General features: G+C 40.7%; 1 protein-coding gene across 2 annotated transcripts in view; it reads right to left on the bottom strand.

Moving 5' to 3' along the window:
- Positions 1-5,102: 5,102 nt before the first annotated feature.
- Positions 5,103-20,650, bottom strand: part of chkb (choline kinase beta) — a 42,414-nt gene continuing 26,866 nt past the window's right edge. For both annotated transcript variants that reach the window (XM_082957263.1, XM_014124961.3), the window contains 9 exons: positions 19,906-20,019; positions 18,153-18,286; positions 17,901-18,005; positions 14,552-14,610; positions 14,073-14,160; positions 11,942-12,050; positions 7,938-8,044; positions 7,527-7,608; positions 5,103-7,269 (listed from right to left, as the gene is read on the bottom strand). In XM_082957263.1, the coding sequence (XP_082813389.1) occupies positions 7,213-7,269; positions 7,527-7,608; positions 7,938-8,044; positions 11,942-12,050; positions 14,073-14,160; positions 14,552-14,610; positions 17,901-18,005; positions 18,153-18,286; positions 19,906-20,019 (855 nt within the window). In that variant the 3' untranslated portion in view covers positions 5,103-7,212. The remainder of the gene's footprint in view (positions 7,270-7,526; positions 7,609-7,937; positions 8,045-11,941; positions 12,051-14,072; positions 14,161-14,551; positions 14,611-17,900; positions 18,006-18,152; positions 18,287-19,905; positions 20,020-20,650) is intronic.

The following is a 20,650-nucleotide window of genomic DNA, read 5'->3' on the forward strand; positions in this document are numbered from 1 at the left end:
AACTGGACACTATCTAGAGCTAGACTGTAACCTCACATGGCTGCTGAACACATAGTGTTCAAACCCCTACAGAGTACACCTATAAATACATTATGTTGATTCATCAATCTATTTACATATATATTAAGTTTCATTCAGGGCAACCAGTGACAAATGGTTAATTAATAATTAATAGTTATAAGGCAAGTTTCATCTCTCTGTCTCTCGGTAAGCAGTGTGTCTATAGTGGCTATGTTATGTAATAACCCACCATGTTCCGTTTTTATGTCACTACACCTGTGGATACCTCACTCACTGTTTTTCTCATGGTCTGACAGGCTTTAAGCTTTAGTCAGACACCCAAGAGTCCTGGGATTAGTTAAGATCAATGGCTTTATGTTTCAAATATGTTTTATTGCTCTTTAACCTCTATTTCACAAATACATTTGTCACAAAGTGCTTATTAGTAAGTAAACCCCCCAAAAAGAGAAAACAAAGGCAACGGTGGGAAAGGCAAACTCCATAGGAATTCTTTAAAAGGAAGGAAACGAGATTGGGAGCCTATCCTCCTCTGGGTAGAGATTTAACCTGTTGTGGATAGGGGGCAGTATTTTCACGGCCGGATGAAAAAATCGTACCCGATTTAATCTGGTTACTACTCTTGCCCAGAAACTAGAATATGCATGTTATTAGTAGATTTGGATAGAAAACACTCTAAAGTTTCTAAAACTGTTTGAATGGTGTCTGTGAGTATAACAGAACTCATATGGCAGGCAAAAACCTGAGAAAATTCCAAGCAGGAACTGGCCTGTCTGAGAATTTGTAGTTCTTTTGATTCTCTATCGAAACTACAGTATCTGTGGGGTTACGAAGCACTTTCTAAGGCTTCCATTGGCTCTCTAAAGCCTTCAGAAAGCGGATTGAGGCGTCTCCTGTCTCTGGGCAGAGTATAGTAGCTCAGTTTCTCAGTGGTCTGCATTCACTGAGAATTGTTTTTAAAATCTGACATAGCGATTGCATAAAGGAGTTCTGTATCTATAATTCTTAAAATAATTGTTATGTATTTTGTCAACGTTTATGATGAGTAATTTAGTAAATTCACCGGAAGTTTTGGGTGGGAATGCATGTTCTGAACGTCACATGCCAATGTAAAAAGCTGTTTTTTTATATAAATATGAACTTGATTGAACAAAACATGCATGTATTGTATAACATAATGTCCTAGGAGTGTCATCTGATGAAGATCATCAAAGGTTAGTGCTTCATTTAGCTGTGTTTTGGGTTTTTGTGACATATATGCCTGCTTGGAAAATGGCTATGTGATTATTTTTGGCTATGTACTCTCCTAACATAATCTAATGTTTTGCTTTCGCTGTAAAGCCTTTTTGAAATCGGACAATGTGGTTAGATTAACGAGAGTCTTATCTTTAAAATGGTGTAAAATAGTCGTAGTGGCTATGATACGGGAGGATTAGATAGATAGGCCTATGGCATTTAAAACAACTAAATCTCATTCAAGATAACACTCAGGTGGTTGTCTCACCTGCCACCACTGCCCAGACTCCACACAGAATGATGCCACCACATTCTCTGAGTTATTTCCTCCAATCACAAACAGCTGGTCGGTGGCGCCCAGGAAGTAGAGACTGGGATGGTCAACAGTGGCTTTGGTTAGGGTAGGGAGCAGCTCAGACCACAAGAGAGAAAACAGGAGTGTGTGTGTGTGTGCGTTAGGTGGTTCAAGGCTGTTATTCATTAGACTGCAGCTTGCAATTGACCAACATGTAAGGTTGAAATTAACAACTCCACTCACTACCTGGATTGAGACAAGACTGTTTCACCTTGCCTGGAGTCATACTGTAGTAGCAGCTTTTCTCCAGTCCTCTGGATGTTCCCCAGGACATAGAGACGGGCCCAGGCTGGTGGCCAGAGGGAGGTCATGGGACAGGAACAGGGTGAACTGAAAGTCAGAGGCAGAAAGGAGACAACAAACCTGCAGCAGAGCGCACACACACACACACACACACACACACACACACACACACACACACACACACACACACACACACACACACACACACACACACACACACACACACCTATGGTTGGACAGAGTTAGTTCAACTCGAGTTCACTATTTGTAATTTTAGTGCACACATTTTTTTTGTTATCGGGATTAATCGCATTGTCTGAAAGTGTTCAAAATAGACTGAAAACATCCAAAATATATCATGCATACAGCTAAAAACCACAATGCGATGTCCAAACAAGTTGACATTGTGGTTAAAGAACGTGTGTTTTATCAATTTACCTGATTTTGCTGTTGCTTTGGAAAAGAATCAAGACATCAATATTCTTGTAATGCTTTTTTACTTATATGTGTGTAGGCAAAAGTTAGTCATTTGTAGAGCCACAAGCTTGATGTGGCCATTGCGTGCTATGAAGGGGTTGTACCTAAAGGAGGCCATTTTAAACTCCCAGACCCTCTTGGCCCATTGTCTGTAGCCCCCGATGAGGTAGAGGTAGTTGAATAGAATCACTGCAGTGAAGCACCACTTATCAGACATGAAGGGGAGCTCTGTTATTGGATGCCAGTCACCGGTGACCTCTGACCCATCCAGGGTGAAGAGGTGGCGGGCGGCTTCTGTTTCTGGGTCGTTCCAGGAGGTCAGGTTCTCCTTCCTCATGCTGCAGAGCCAGACCTCACCCTGCCACCTCAGAGAGTCAGTTCAGCCCTATCTTCAGCCGGCAGACACCTGGCAATTCATTCACAATATGTAGAATATGAATAAACAGTTTTCAATTGAAAGGAGAGTTCACTCCTTGCAATTTAAGATGATTTATTTGGTGTGGAACTTGAAACCCATCAAGTAGGCTGATTGAGGGGGGGAATGGGGGTACAGCCAGACAGAAAGAGAGCATTGCAACATTATAAACAACATTACAAACAATAAATTGCTGGTGCTGTGTGTGATGTGCCAGCCTGGGCCAGATGAATTTCCATGAATGGAAAATTAAGCATGATATATGAGGAATAATACCCACTTAGATGTGTTCTCCCAGCTCCTCCTGGGGAACGCTGAAGTCATTCCAGAAGCAGAATTCTAGGAGGGAGTGGAAGACTGAGAAGGGAATGTGGTCCAGGAGAATCAGGCTCTCTGAGGTCTCTCTCATACTGGACTGGGACATGGCTCTGAAGTACTCATTACAGTCAGACAGATGACCCAGGTTTACCTTATACACAGAGATGGAAGGTTAGCTTTTTCATTATGTCAAGCTATGGAAAAATGCTGCAATGTCTGATGGGACACTCTACATAATGGAGAAGTGAGGTGTACCATTTCTAAAGGCAATGCAGGGATGATGTGATGACATACAGTAGCTGTTAACTTACGTGGAAGGCATGTGTGCTGGTCTGCACGGGAACCATGGTTCCGCTTCCATCTCCATGGTCGTAGGTATGATACGCCTCATTGGTCTGCCAATCCTCTGACACCCTGCCCTTCACCTGAGTCACCTGGTGATGTCAGCCAGGTGTGTGGTACCGAGAAGGGCGTTCGCCACACCCTCTCTAAAGCATACTTCAATCACCCGCTGATCCACAGCAGCACAACTGTCACATACTGTCTGAGAAGACTCATCATACTGAGGAGACGAGATTCTTTAAGGGTGCGGTCGTAAATTGCCTACAGTGTGTCAGAGTGCGCTCTGGGTCGTTGGTAAATTCAGAGGGTTGTCAGATTGTCTGTTCGTAAATTGAGCGTTTCGGAGCACAAACTGGGCGCTCTGGCCGAGGAATAGGGTTGATCCGAGCGTTGACCTCACGACAGTCAAGTGCCCAAGGTAACTGGCTAAAGTTGGCTAGCTTGCTAGCTACTTCCAGACACAAATGAGAGAACACCGCACTCTGACCATTTTATTCTCCTTAGTAGATTTGGGTAGGCTATTTTCATGTTATCTAAATTGTTAGTGAATTAAATGAAATTGTGCTGCTGGGAACAATTGAATTGCATTTTTACTGACACCAGTCATATTCAACGGGTGTTGAGCGTTCATAAATTCATCAGATATTCTGCACTCTGGCACACAGACGAGAGTGCTCCGAAATCAGAGTAGCTAGCCAGAGTTGAATTTACAAATGCACCCTAATATTACAAGGGACCTACCTCATCAATCTCTTGTACAGAACCTTCTCTCTCTTAAAACGGTGTTGGGACTTGTCAAAAATGTGTATAATTTTTTAAAGAATGATGTAATACATTTGAACAATTATGCTAATATTGTAGTCATATTTGTCACAGGAAGAGAAACTGGCTTACACTAGACACCACAGATCCTGGAAACATTGAACAACATCCTGCTAGAGAGAACTCAAGGAGAAGCGCTAACATTATACAGAAACAATCCAGAGCACGATGGAAAATGAACAGACACTCCAGGGTCCTAACAAACATTTATCTCCTTGATCCGTAGCAGCTCAGAGTAACTTGTCTGATAAGTTAAACAGACAAGCAGCTATGAGACTGGCCTGAACACCACACACCAGTGGATACGCAACAGAACAAATGGCAAGAAATACAATTGGCCTCCAGCAACTATGTTGCTTGGACCCCTAACAATGACATCCCAAACTTGCATTAATCCAGCTTTGATCTCTGTGTGAGAGCAGAGTGAGCAGACAGTCAGTTATATACCTGCATAGGAACTCGGTGCAGGAAAACAGCTCTACAGGACTGATTTTAGGCCTCATAGGGGACTAGTGCCTAATTCTAAATCATCCCCTAGCTACTCCCCATATTCCCTACCTTCTATGCACTGGAAGTAAGGAATAGATGTGATACAGTGAAAGTCCCAGCTAGTTAAGAGGTGCAGCTATTGGCATATTGACTATCTATCCAATTCTTGCAGACTGACATGAAGTGCCATGAAGCCAGGGATCGATTTGAAATGGACCAAGTCTGCAAGTTAGAAATAAACCTAAATCTGCTATGAATTGTACCATTATGGGGAGCTCCCATTCCTGAAAATGTATTATTTTCTACAGTATAGATTTGAGATTAAAATAACTGTTGCCATAACATTCTATTTAATTTCTAATCATCAATAAATAAAGACATATTCAATCAGGTATCAAGCATGTTTATTAGCAGTTCAGTTATACTTACACAGCAGCTGCAGTGCAGGGAGAATATCAAGAACATCAAAGGGTTTTGGACAGGATTGATGTGTAATGAAAAAGTTAATTTAGCTAGTTGACGAGACACTGGCTTCTATTCTAGGCAGTTTCATATTCTCGCAAATCGAACATTGGCCTACATCCACAACATATATTCTAACATTATACAAAGGGTAAACTCACAGGTCCACCTTTATTATAACTCACATCAAAACAAAAGAGCACGTCACTGGGCAAACAAATATACTAAATCATTTATCACAAATTATACTGAAAAACATTTCCATGTGTTCAAATGATCGCCATTGGAAAAAAAAATACATGATCCCATTTTCAAAATCTTTGGATCTGAATTCCAAAAGCATGCAGATATTCCATTTGGATTTAATAATGTTAGGCAGGCAGACACACACACACAGGAGCCAAATGCACATGGAAATAAGATACAAAATCTGTTGTTCAAAGTCATGGACAGCTTTCTTTAACCATTGTGGTTCTTGGTCAGAAATGGAAAAGGACCATCCAAACCTTGGGCAGAGTCAAACCGTGACAGACAGTTCTATACCAGTTTACTAGTAATGGAACAGCTTTAGAATGAAAGGTAAGCCTTGTCAGAATGCAATGACATCAAAGCCAGACAAAAGCTATATATATATAAATAACATTGAAAATAATCATCTTAAACTGCTCTCTGGTTGTGCATTAAGCTTTCATTATCTATAACCAAAACATGTTCCTTTTTTAATCATTTAGTTTCAGGCCTACATTTGCTCATTTATCATACAAAGTGTAAAATGACCCCCATTGTTGTGAAGAGGTAGAATGACAAAATACATGCGACACCTCCTGGCAGCCATGTTGGAAGACCACCACATCAATTCTTCTGACAACAACTGAGTGGCAACCCCAAGCTGAATGATAAGTGCCTAAAACCTACTCGGTTCATCACCATGGTCAATTTCTGTGCCGTAATTGGCAGCCAAGACACTGTAGCTGAGAAAACAAATTGCCTTGCTAAGAAACAATTGGCTGTGCAATGCAGTGTACATACTCACAAACAGCCAGCAGGCTGCACCATTCTTCCACCACAGTGACTGGTCTTCCAACATGGCGCCTGGCATGGTTGCTAAGTGATTTCTGACAACTGCAACCCCTCTATATATAGTTTAACTAGAGAGAATGCTAAAACAGACAGGTCATACAAAGGGTTTAAGCCCAATTCAATCAGAACCAGTCATAGAGAAAGGTCAAAAACAACATCCTGTTTAAGAACATATTTGACTTACTATGCAATGGAGCATGTTCTTTTCTTACCAGTTCTGAATGAATAGGGCCATGAGTCCAGTTTTCCCTACTGCACTACAAAGAAACAGAACAGTTCTGATATGCAGCTTGATTTTCTGCCATGCTGTATTGTGTCCATGCACCAGCACCATGCATAGAACAGGCATTTAACAAACAAGTCAAGAAAAAAGAAAAAAAAAGACGGCACAAAATGAGCATATTTCGACCCTGAAATCAAGGGTGTACTGAAGTTCAACAACAATTAAATTACAAGGTGGGGTAAAGAAAGAAGCAGAGTTGAATGACTAAAAGAAAACACATGACTACAGGGTTTGAAACATTAATGTATGGAACCAGCAGATCATAACTAATGTAAACAAATAACATGCTTTTTTTGCTGTGCATTTTCACAGAATTTCACATTTCATAGTAGGGGAAGATAAGTGCATTTTGTTGGAGTGCAGCTAAGTCCCTGCTTAACTGTTACTTGTCTCAGGCAGAGCAACGTATTGGATGCTACTAGATGGAAAGATACTAGATGGATGGGGTCCTGGTATATTAGAAATATCAAGTTCAAACAATAGATCATTTTGAAAAAATCCACCTAAGACTCTTCAGTGGGCGTTTACCCATCATATTTGGTTTGGTTTCAACACTTAACAGATATGCCAAGCTAACGATGTTTCTGCATCAGGACAGTTGCGTACAGGAAGAATCAACAGATATTAAAATGACAGTACATTCCATTGAAGTCAATCTGTTCTTTTAGCGATTTAGGAAAATAGCCTTTTCTGCTTGAAGTAGGCATCAAATCGTGACTGGGCATAGTCCTGAAACGACAGAGATCAAATGAACAGGTGTAAACTTCAAGACGGATCGTGTGTTTCAGAAGCACTATTTAGCCAGGTCATAGAACAAATCACTCAGCAAATAAACAGAGCGATAGGGAGGAGTGACCACTAAACACCTGCAATGTCATGTGAATGACAATCAATGTTCCAGTACGCTGAAGCTCTACTGTATCGTTTCATTCTAGTGAGGTGAAGTCTATCTCACCAGGTGAAGTAAAGTCTACTAATGTATTTACCATGTAGCCAAACTCGATCTTGGATATCCTGGCTTGAATGATAGACCACAGGCCCCAGAGGAAGTGAGATGCCATGGCGAATCTGTGGGAAAATCATTCATCCCTAAATTAACTGCCAACGGACTGGCTACTTATTGTACATGTGGATACAGTAGCATTGAATAGTTCATACCAAAATCAACACTGATTAGACATTTTCAAAAGTAAGCACCACATTGGTAGTGGTAAAGGTGAGTTTCCCTTCTTATTATGTAAAGCTCTAGGTGGAAAATCAATCCAATCAATTATGATTATTATTACAAAACAGAGCACATATTGGAAGAATCCTTTTAAGATTTAAAAATATATATATGTGATTTATGAGTGAATTGTCCTTTTTGGATTAATCTGTGGTAGAAGTCTGTGTCCTACCGATTGGCTTCGACCAGCAAGTCCTGCTCTATACGAGCTTGGTCCTCGTGCATGGTGCTCTCTGAATAGCCTCCCGTCTCCACCAAGTAGTTACGGATGAAATGCAGCTGCAGAGATAAACATGCTCGCTCAGAGATGAGGGACGCCACATACACTTCATCTATAAATGGAATTCCCTGGCTTGGATCAATAACTTGAAAATAATGCATTTGCGTCATTGTATTAGACCAGCTGACTTCATGAGTTCTGGAAATGTGCATGCATAGTTTTGTTTCCACTAGACAATGTGGTCATCTACAAGACTGGACAGACATACATTATGTCACACACTGAGGAAAAATAGATACACACTGAGGCTACTGGTAGTGTGGGTGGTAAAGAAAGTTACACTAGCTACAGTGTGTTTATTTGAATAATGATGGGATACCAACAGTGAACGTGACATGTGCTCACTGGAATGATTTCTGTGGTGGACTCATGAACATGTTATAGTGACTGATGACAGATAATGGGTGTGTTTGAGTTGGCTAACGAAGCCGACTGTAGACAGCTGACGAGAAGTCGGGGGAGGTGCATCTGTGACAGATGAAAGTCGGACACTGTAGTGGTTTTCCAATAGCAAGGCTCATAATATGGCAGTGTTAATATAGCTGCTATTGTTTAAAGGTTTTTCTTTATTAATATCGTAATAAATGTTTCTATATCACACACAAACTGAAAACGTACGTGTACAATTAATTGGTTAGAGAGAGATCTTGAATATCACTTTAATTTGTATCCCCTGTAGCTTTAGAATCGTGGCAAAAGTTGGTTCCTGTTTCAGCCAGGTCATGGTTGCGTTGGTCAACCAAAAACAACCTAATTATCGATTGACAAATATTGCCTCTCACTAGCCAGTCGATGGCTGCATGGTGAAGTTGGTGAGAAGCAACTGTAGCAACTTCTTCAAACTGCATGACCTTTGATCATGATTTTGTTTTACAAAAAAACATGTGCAGTTGACATGTAGTTGCAAGTCAGACAATTTTTATCCCCATAATACAACACACTTAAAAAAAAAGTGGTGACTAACGATGGTAACCGACTAGACAAAATGGATCCACTCGAACACGCCCATTGATATAGAAATGATCACTTTACCTAAAATTCACCTTAACTGTATTCCCTTGTATGGATGCTAACCTTTGCATCACACTCCTACCAGAAGAAAAGTCAAGAGACAAACTTCATACTGATAGTTCATAGGGAGAAAAGGGAGTGTGATAATGGGGAGCAATATGCATGAGAGAAAGTGACTGTGTCCGTATACTCAAACGGCCTACTATTTAGGATGCAAGTGTGGGTATGCAAAATAAGAACATTTACTAGTATCCCACATTTAGAAATCGAGCATACTTTAAATGCCCGGATGTCATATTCATTTGGCTTTGACAACAGCTGATCAATTAGATGTGGGGAAATCAACAAATAGCAGGAAACAACGCAATTACACATGACGTATTCTCAGTATGCGAAAACAGAATGTTTTATAGTATGTGAATTTTCTAAAATCGAGTATGGTTTAAATGCCAGGATGATATACTAATTTTGTCTCTTCATCTGGTAAAATTTGATGCACACTTTTCCACAATGCATTGGAAGAAGTGGGTTGCCTACATAAAGATAACTAGTCTAACAACAAAACTATGCTACTTAAATTGGGAAGATGCCGAATAGCAATGCTTCTACGGCTGTGTTCAAATGAAGTTGTTTTTTGTTCTCCTTAAAATGATCAGATTTTTCATCGTAGGCTACATCTGGGTAAAAAAAAGAGATTTTTTTCAAAAAGTGGATTTCCGTTTTCTCATTAAAAAAAGTGTTTATTGTTCTCTTTGCCTTCGTCAGAGATTTTAAAGTAAATGCAAAACCATATTTTGATTTCTGAATGTGTTGGCACAGGGACTCAGGATTTGGCTGCGTTGTTGATGTCATGTTAAATCAGGCCTTTTGATTTGAACATTGATTTGAACCCATTTAATTAATGGATCAAGCCGTAGCGATCATTCTGATCCCAATAATCAGTGCTTTATTAGTTTATTATGTTAATGTCCAGCGGTTCTGAATTAGCGATTCACCCGACCGTCTGCGTTTTTCTGTGCAGTAGCCTTTTGATTTGAACATTTAAAAAGTTTGTGTGTGTACTAAGCCATTGTATTTATATACAGTGGGGGGAAAAAGTATTTGATCCCCTGCTGATTTTGTACGTTTGCCCACTTACAAAGAAATGATCAGTCTATCATTTTAATGGTAGGTTTATATGAACAGTGAGAGACAAAATAACAAAAAATCCTGTAAAACGCATGTCAAAAATGTTATAAATTGATTTGCATTTTAATGAGGGAAATAAGTATTTGACCCCTCTGCAAAACATGACTTAGTACTTGGTGGCAAAACCCTTTTTGGCAATCACAGAGGTCAGATGTTTCTTGTAGTTGGCCACCAAGTTTGCACACATCTCAGGAGGGATTTTGTCCAACTCCTCTTTGCAGATCTTCTCCAAGTCATTAAGGTTTTGAGGCTGACGTTTGGCAACTCGAACCTTCAGCTACCTCCACAGATTTTCTATGGGATTAAGATCTGGAGACTGGCTAGGCCCCTCCAGGACCTTAATGTGCTTCTTCTTGAGCCACTCCTTTGTTGCCTTGGCCGTGTGTTTTGGGTCATTGTCATGCTGGAAAACCCATCCACGACCCATTTTCAATGCCCTGGCTGAGGGAAGCAGGTTCTCACCCAAGATTTGACAGTACATGGCCCCGTCAAATGATGCGGTGAAGTTGTCCTGTCCCCTTAGCAGAAAAACACCCCAAAGCATAATGTTTCCACCTCCATGTTTGATGGTGGAGATGGTGTTCTTGGGGTCATAGGCAGCATTCCTCCTCCTCCAAACACGGCGAGTTGAGTTGATGCCATTTTGGTCTCATCTAACCACAACACTTTCACCCAGTTGTCCTCTGAATCATTCAGATGTTCATTGGCAAACTTTAGACGGGCATGTATATGTATTCTTGAGCAGGGGGACCTTGCGGGCGCTGCAGGATTTCAGTCCTTCACGGCGTAGTGTGTTACCAATTGTTTTCTTGGTCTACAATCTTGTCCCTGACATCCTTGGAGAGCTCTTTGGTCTTGGCCATTGTGGAGAGTTTGGAATCTGATTGATTGCTTCTGTGGACAGGTGTCTTTTATACAGGTAACAAGCTGCGGTTAGGAGCACACCCTTTAAGAGTGTGCTCCTAATCTCAGCTCGTTACCTGTATAAAAGACACCTGGGAGCCAGAAATCTTTCTGATTGAGAGGGGGTCAAATACTTATTTCCCTCATTAAAATGCAAATCAATTTATAACATTTTTGACATGCATTTTACTCAATATTTTTGTTGTTATTCTGTCTCTCACTGTTCAAATAAACCTACCATTAAAATTATAGACTGATCATTTCTTTGTAAGTGGGCAAACGTACAAAATCAGCAGGCGATCAAATACTTTTTTCCCCTCACTATGTTTCAGCACTTTGGTTTCACTAATAAATAATGTTGAAATGGAACCAAATTATCGGTTTCTGTCTTCAGTTATTGGATAGATGGGCTATGGTATAGGTTGAACGTGATGTCAATAACCAGCTGGGGTAGGAATATAACTCTTCCTATTCCATTCAGAGAAATGTATCGAATTTGGAAATGTGCTATTATCAGACTGGTTAATGCGATGCATGTCTGCGAATTTGGAAAAATCCACCCGTACTCTGCCCTACCGCACCCACTCAACCAGTCACCAGCCACTATTGCGTTACGACCATGGCATACTGCATACTTTTTACTAAACAGTACGTGCTAAATAGTATGCAATGATGAGTACATAGTATGCAGTTTAAGTATGTCGTACGCTAGCATGGGTATTCGGACACAACCACTGTTTGCATAGATATGTTAGAGGGCATTTTGATATAGGTGTGGTAGAGGTTGTAGTCACCTGTTGTTCTCTGCTGGGATAGTTGTCAGGTGTACACTTGTAGAAGGGCCACTGGTTGTATGTGTAGTCATAGCACCACTCACAGAAGTGGTTCCCAAAGTCAAAACCCCTAAACAAACACATTGCAGCACAATCTAAGATAACAATCAAAGAAATTGAGACAATCGCCACTACATATGGACAACATAATACTTAGATCCGTCCCTTTTACTTGTAGAGACAGAGTTGAAGTCAGAAGTTTACATACACCTTAGCCAAGTACATTTAAACTCAGTTTCACAATTCCTGACATTTAATCTTAGTAAAAATTCCCTGTCTTAGGTCAGTTAGGATCACCACTTTATTTTAAGAATGTGAAATGTCAGAATAGTAGAGAATTATTTACTTCAGCTTTTAATTTCTTTCATCACATTCCCAAAGGGTCAGAAGTTTATATACACTCAATTAGTATTTGGTAGCATTGCCTTTAAATTGTTTAACTTGGGTCAAACGTTTCAGGTAGCCTTCCACAACCTTCCCACAATACGTTGGGTGAATTTTGGCTCATTCCTCCTGACAGAGCTGGTGTAACTGAGTCAGGTTTGTAGGCCTCCTTGCTCGCAAACGCTTTTTCAGTTCTGCACACACATTTCTTGAGGTCAGGGCTTTGTGATGGCCACTCCAATACCTTGACTTTTTTGTCCTTAAGCCATTTTACCACATCTTTGGAAGTATGCTTGGGGTCATTGTCCATTTGGAAGACCCATTTGTGACCAAGCTTTAACTTCCTGACTGATGTCTTGAGATGTTGCTTCAATATATCCACAATTTCCCTCCCTCATGATGCCATCTATTTTGTGAAGTGCACCAGTCCCTCCTGCAGCAAAGCACCCCCACAACATGATGCTGCCACCCCCAGGCTTCACGGTCGGGATGATGTTCTTTTGGCTTGCAAGCCTCCCCCTTTTTCCTCCAAACATAATGATGGTCATTATGGCGTTAGTATGATCTTTGTCCCCATGTGCAGTTGCAAACCGTAGTCTGGCTTTTTTATGGTGGTTTTGGAGCAGTTGCTTCTTCCTTGCTGAGCGGCCTTTCAGGTTATGACGATATAGGACTCGTTTTACTGTGGATATAGATACTTTTGTACCTGTTTCCTCCAGCATCTTCACAAGGTCCTTTGCTGTTGTTCTGGGATTGATTTGCGCTTTTTGCACCAAAGTACGTTCATCTCTAGGAGACAGAACACGTCTCCTTCCTGAGCGGTATGACGGCTGCGTGGTCCGATGGTGTTTATACTTGTGTACTATTGTTTGTACAGATGAACGTGGTACCTTCAGGCGTTTGGAAATTGCTCCCATGGATGAACCAGACTTGTGGAGGGCTACAATTTTTTTCTGAGGTCTTGGCTGATTTCTTTTGATTTTCCCATGATGTCAAGCAAAGAGGCACTGAGTTTAAGGTAGGCCTTGAAATACATCCACAGGTACACCTCCAATTGACTCAAATGATGTCAATTAGCCTATCAGAAGCTTCTAAAGCCATGACACCATTTTCTGGAATTTTCCAAGCTGTTTAAAAGGTGCAGTCAACTTAGTGTATGTAAACTTCTGACCCACTGGAATTATGATAGTGAATTATAAGTGAAATAATCTGTCTGTAAACAATTGTTGGAAAAATTACTTGTGCCATGCACAAAGTAGATGTCCTAACCGACTTGCTGAAACTATAGTTTGTTCACAAGAAATTTGTGTAGTGGTTGAAAACCGAGTTAATGACTCCAACCTAAGTGCATGTAAACTTCCGACTTCTACTCTACCTTAATCAATGCTGTTACCGTTAAGCTGTGTGTGCCTTTGATTGGTGGCAGGTAGCCTAGTGGTTAATAGCGTTGGGCCAGTAACTGAAAGGTCGCTGGTTTGAATCCCGACTAGGTGAAAAATCTGTTGATGTGCCCTTGAGCAAGGCACTTAACCCTAATTGCTCCTGTAAGTTTCATTGGATAAGCGCATCTGCTAAATGACTAAACTGTAAATGATGTACACTATATGGGGCTATAAGCATTCCTGTGTAGTTGTGGCTGAGAGTGTGTGGTCATAACTAAAACTACAGGTCTTAAGGTTGAGTGTTTATGTATACAAAAGGCCTTTACCTGTAGTTGTAGCTGCTGTATTCAAAGTCTATGAGCATGAGTTTCCCAGTGGAGGTGCAGTCTCTGTCCTCCAGCATCAAAATGTTACCTGAGGACGAGAGACAGGAGGTTACAACCCTCCCACTTCCTCCTCCAGATTTAAATAGCACTGTACATTCAGTGTGTCCTGATGTGCCCTTCAGGAGTCAACTGCATGTATACATAGGCAATCTACGGCCACCACCTGTACCATCTACTCTATTGATTTGCACCTGCCTGAGGGTGTTGCATACGAATGTGTTCAGTCTCTAAAAATAGATACCCTCCACCCCTTCTTCCTCCAACTTATGTAATATCCTGTCCATTCAGGAAGTGACGGACATCCACTGTTGAGCCAGGCGGAGGGTCAAGCAGCCCAAATTAGAGGTTAATATGGTTAGAGGGGAGCGAGGGAGATGGGTAGAGAGTGAAGGGATGAGAGCACAAAGATAGACCTTTACCTTCTTGCACATCATTATGACAGAACACCACTGGAGATGGGGTCGCTGACAACAACACTCTGTCAGAGAGGGAGAGAACATAATACATTAATGTTATGTACACACTTCAACTTTCAGTGAACTTTAAGTGGCAGAGGTTATGGTACATGTCAACAGCTCATAGGTTATCACTCTGTACAATATCAAAAAAATATATGTTTTATTGTAGACAAAGACAGACTACGGAATTACACAACACACATTCCCTTTACTATTTGGTAGACCCGATTACTCTCTTCACGGTTTCAAGTGCATGATCATGACGGTAGAGTAGTTATGGGAAGCATTGAGTACTGGACACCATGGCATAGCAGAGTAGTAACTATTTAGTTGGATTGTGCAACAATGGCATGTCAAGCATGCCTCTGACTCTCCAAGGGTAGCTCAATAGGAAATGAACTGAGCAAAAGTGAAATACGTGACTGTGATATTTGTGATTGATTGAGCAGCCATGTTCAGAATGCAGGTTCTGTAAGATATGTTGATCTATGCTCCTGATATAGTCACAGGTATACAGAAGAGTCTCAACCACACTAACATTAGCCAACCCTGGCAGTGGCTGGAGGTGTAGATACAGTGCCATTCAGTGACAAATCTGTTGCTGTTTTGGCTCTGTTCTCCAGCACTTTAGACTTGAAATGATACAATGACTATGAGGTTTTGTACAGCCAGATTTAATTTTAGAGAGTTTAATCCGTTTAGATATTACAGACCTTTTTGTACATAGTCCCTCCCCCATTTTAGGGGAGCAAAAGTTTGGGGAGAAATTCACTTATGTAGGTATTAAAGTAGGCAAAAGTTCAGTATTTAGTCCCATATTCCTAGCACGCAATGACTACATCAAGCTTGTGACTCTAAAAACATGTTGGATGCATTTGCAGTTTGTTTTGGTTGTGTTTGATTATTTTGTGCCCAATAGATAAGAAATGGTAAATAATGTAGTGTCATTTTGGAATCACTTTTATTGTAAATAAGAATAGAATGTTTCTAAACACTTCTACATTAATGTGGATGCTACCATGATTACAGATAATCCTGAATGAACGATGAGTGAGGATGCTAACCTCTCACCATTACAATAACGGAGGAGGTTAGCATTTTTTTTTTTTTGGGGGGGGGGGGGGGGGGGTATGATATTTGTAAAGAATGTATCATTTCAAATCAAAAGTGCTGGAGTACAGAGCCAAAACAACAAAATATTGTCACTGACTCAATAATTACTGAGGGCACTGTATGTGGTAACACTTTCAGTAACTCTACAACTATTACAAAGCAATTCGTAGCTAGTACACTGACATGTAGATACACCACTAATGATATAACAAAGCTGTACAGATGCGTATAATATTGGTCCAGGTTGCTGTTAAGCATGTGATAAAATGTGACTGATCGCTTGAATGCACCTTGATGTAGTAGAAAACTATATTAATGTGATCTATCATTATTATTAGAGCAGGTGACCTTGAGGTGTGTAGGGGACTGGCTGCCAGACAGTAAGGGCACACCATAGACTTAGATAGACATCTCTAGTGCCCAAAAGCACATTTCAGCATAGGCAGCGGCAAAGCGCCATTGAGTTTCAACAATTTGAAGTATTTAACTGAGTGGGACTTCCTATGGGTTATGGAAGGATCAAATAATTCCATCCAAGTAATTCGGAAGGATCAGCCAATGAATTATACTTGTGAGCAAACATTCCATAAACAGCAAGTGGCAATAATCGCCAATCTTTGCTTTATACCTGTTCAAACACACTCTGGAGTGGTATACTACAAAGCAAGCTAGATCTACTCAGGCTTTTATAAAGCTATCCAGCTTCAGTTAGCTTCACATTCCAGGTCAAGCTTCAGCCGTACTACGATGGTGAATATTGCTCGTCCGGTTGCCGCTAACTCTAGCAGGCTTGTAACTGCGCGTGCATCTCACACATGGCAAGTGAAAGGCCGAACTCTTCATTGAGACAATGCTGAAACGTCAATCCATGGGCGACTCAGTGCCACATTTATTTGTGCCAATATCAAAATGAAAGAAACATTATCTTGCAAAATCAGCAGGCTATGGTGTGAAATAGGCTTTTATGTGCAGTCTTTATTTATTGTTAATGCCATCTTTGGTGTGCTTAATTAATTCATGAGCACCATTTTCCCACTCCTATTGCTCCATCTATCTGTGGAACAGCTTGACGTGTTGTGGTCATAGACATATAATCCATAGAAGGGTTTTGGAACCTTAATTTGACTGTTAAACTCATGGGTATACTAGCAAAGGTCTTGACTTGAATGGGAACTGCCATCTATGAAATAGATATATCTATCTGTTTAGTTGTGGCTGTCAGTTTTCCTTTTGCAAATGGCTAAATACAAATCGTGAGAAAAACGTACAGTTTGGAAAGCAAAGGCTATCATTATTAAATGTGTGATGTGATTTTTTATTATATTAGTAAAATATTTGATCAGTTGTCTTCCTCAAATGAAGGGGATGATGACAATCTTTGCCAGAGGGAGGGTATCTGATTTCATTAGTCCTCAACTTGTGGCTCATTCAGGATAAAATGGAGTTAGACCTGAGTTAGCCTACCCGTAGCAGGTTAGTTCTGAAGGATTCGTTGCCATAGAAATGTACCTGGCTAAAAGGTGAGCCATTTCGTATGACCTTGAGTTGAACTCAGAGTTGACCAATGTTACCTCACTAACTCCTCAAACCTGGTACATGGTATACCCCTCAGGTGGCAGTATGCACCCTTTCAGTTTGTTACAAACTCATAGAAGTAGTAGAAGAAAATGTACTACTTCAAAATGGAGATGGCCTCAATGGCACTGCCCATGCTCTCACAGACGCATAATAGGCCAGATACAAAGTTGCGTCGTTCTCTAACTAGCTCTATGGGGCACACACTGCTGGTCTGGGTGTGTGTGGTGTCACAGGAAGCTAAAGTCCAACAGTCTCCTGATAGGGCAGTGTCAGAGAAAGGCACTGGGGGAGAGGTCAACTTTCTAACTGGCTGCAGAGAAAGAACACTACATATTTATTAGAGAGTAACATGTTCGTGGATGTGAAAGAGATTGCTCATGTGTGTCTTTGTGTGCGGTTGAGTGAGGTCTATTGTGACATGGATCTACCAACGCTCCCGCCTTCCCTAAACATTGCTGTTTTTTCCCCCTTTTAGCTTCCCTGCCATAGCATTATTTTCCCTGGCCACTCCCACCCCCTCTCCTCCCATAGCCTTGCCATTCCCAGACATCTCCAACATCTCCCTTGCCAGATCATTGTCCTTTCCAGCCATTCCCTTCCCCAGCATCTCCTGACTCACCGGAGACTCTCCAGCTCTGCCGGGAGGTCGTACTTAATCAGCTTGTTGTATTTCTTGACGTGAGCCTCCCGGGCAAACTTTAAGTTCATCACCTGATCCATGTACCTGAGACAACACCAGACAGAGCATTATTGAGTATTGTGGAAAACAGAGTTACCTCAAATTCAAATCAATACATATTTTTACAGTACTCCTCAGTCAATACTTGGTGTAGGCTTTGACTTGGAGAGAGCAGTCCCATCCTATCCTCACCTGCCAATGGTCCCGAACAGCCACTTGGGTTCCTTGTTAAAGGGCATGACCATCCTATGGAAGCGGGCCATCTTTGAGGCGATCTCAGCGGACAGTTCTGGAACAAAGAGCTGCTCTGTACGCAGACGGTTGCTCTGGGAGATAAGCACAAAGATACAGGACTTTACACTCACATTCACTGTTAAAATGTATGGGACTTTTCTGCAACATCTGCCCAAAAGTTTGGACCTTTAAGGAAAAGAAGGTGCACTCGCCAGTCATAAATCCCAGCGCCGGTTGTCCCCCCTCAAATCAGTACAAAGATGCTAACTTAAAACTATCAATTGAGATATGTCTGTTATTGTCAACCTGTATGTTGAGTTCGAGAGACATTTTTATGAACACACATGACAAGTGCATATGTCTGTTTGTAAGCACGCATGGTAAAATAAGCACAAAAAAGGATATGCGGACATATCAACACACAGAATGTGATAGTGAGTCTGTATACAGTATGTTTATATTTAGCTCACAGTGAAAAACACAAAGGCAGAGAGATACTTTCAAACTCATGGTTGAAACGGACAGTTTGCGAATGTCAAAGCTATTTGAGGCGTTGTTAGAAAGTGTAAATAACACATGACAAGTAATGTGATGGTCAGAGAGAAGACCCGTCAACATCATGCATTCTGGAAGCACTTGCGAATGGATTCCATTTCAAACTGATTGATCAATATAGCGATGCATAGGTATTACAGATTGTTAAACTAATACTGTTTTTAAAGGGGCAGTCTGCAGTTCAAACAATAACAAAGGGATATTCCCATCACTAATTTGGTAAACAGCAAAGAGATGGGGCTGAAAATTCATAGACAGACGTACAGACGCAAGGACTGACCATTCATGAGATTATAGTTAACCATGTTGAGGGTATACGTTTGTTTACAATTACATTGTTCACAATTACATTGTTTATAAACAATGGCATAAAAAAAGCTTTTATTTGGGATTCTGATAGGGTACTACAGTTGAACTAAGCTCATAAGGCATTCATAAGTTATATTCAAGTAATTATATATAAATAAATATTATTATGGTGGGAGATCAGCTTAATATTGCAGATAGATTGTAGCTTCCAATGTATGCATCATTTCCAATCCCCCATATTTTTTCCAAAAATACACACAAAATATATACAGTGCTTACAGAAAGTATTCAGATCCCTTTCCTTTTTCCAAATTTTGTTACAGCATTATTCTAAAATTGATTAAATAAAAATACACCTTATGGAACAGCAGGGACTGTGAAGCAACAAACACAGACACATGCTTACACACAGCAACGTATGCACTATACACACGTACACGTGGATTTTGTATTGTAGATATGTGGTAGTGGTGGAGTAGGGCCCTGAGGGCACAGTGTTTGAAATCTGAATGTATTGTAATGTTTTCAAATAAATGTTGCTGCCCTGGCAGCAGCTAATGGGGATCCATAATAAATACATAACTTTAAACCATTGTATGAGATTCTCCAGAATTGAAATATTCTAGGCATTTATATAAATTCCAGTTGTACTTTATTAAACGTTTTTTCAAAGTTTCAGTCAGTTATGAATGTGTGACTACCTAACACACAGCAAAAGTTGCAACGTCTGGCTATTACAATATTTCTATAGAGTTTATTATTCTCGTGTGTGTGTGTGTGTGTGTGTGTGTGTGTGTGTGTGTGTGTGTGTGTGTGTGTGTGTGTGTGTGTGTGTGTGTGTGTGTACCGGCAGGTACTGTTCCAGGCGTCCCTCAGGGAAGATTCCATAGAGTCGTGGCCCCAGGGCTCTCTCCGCCAGGATAGCAAACATCACACTCTCCAAGACCAGAGAATCCACTCCCTGTTCACACACACACACACGAGATGAGTCAGACCATTGAAGCATTTCATTTCATTTCATAGGTTGCTGATGAGGACTGAAGATGTTATGTTCAGGGACTGTGCAATATTGAGTACATAACAGTAATCTGTATGTTTGATGTAAGGTCTAGCCTATGCCATGTCTTTCTGTCATGAATCCTTCCCTATCGCCGTGCGTTTTTTGAGAAAAACAGACAATAGGCTTATCTATCCATCTGTCAGTTCTACATGACTAATCTCAGCACAGGAATTCTCATCCTGTGTAGATCTACAATGTACATATTGTATGTGGAATGTGGCAATGCTTAGCTCATGTGGTGTGGCAATGCTTAGCCCATGTGGTTCTCTGTAGCTCAATTGGTAGAGCATTGCACTTGCAACGCCAGAATAGTCGGTTTGATTCCAGGGATTACTCATATGTAAAATGTAAGCACACATCATGACTAAGTTGCTTTGAATAAACACAATGGCATTGTTTTATTATAATACAATGTGCAAGTGACACGTCAATTTTATTTCTGTATTACTTATTTTGTAAGTTAAGAATGAGCTTCAAATTTGCATAGTCAAATTTGCATAGTGATTGACTTCCGGTTTGGAGCGAGCAGTCG

The sequence above is a fragment of the Salmo salar genome, chromosome 10, assembly GCF_965601325.2.
Source record: "Salmo salar chromosome 10, fSalSal1, whole genome shotgun sequence".
Lineage (NCBI taxonomy): Eukaryota > Metazoa > Chordata > Actinopteri > Salmoniformes > Salmonidae > Salmo > Salmo salar.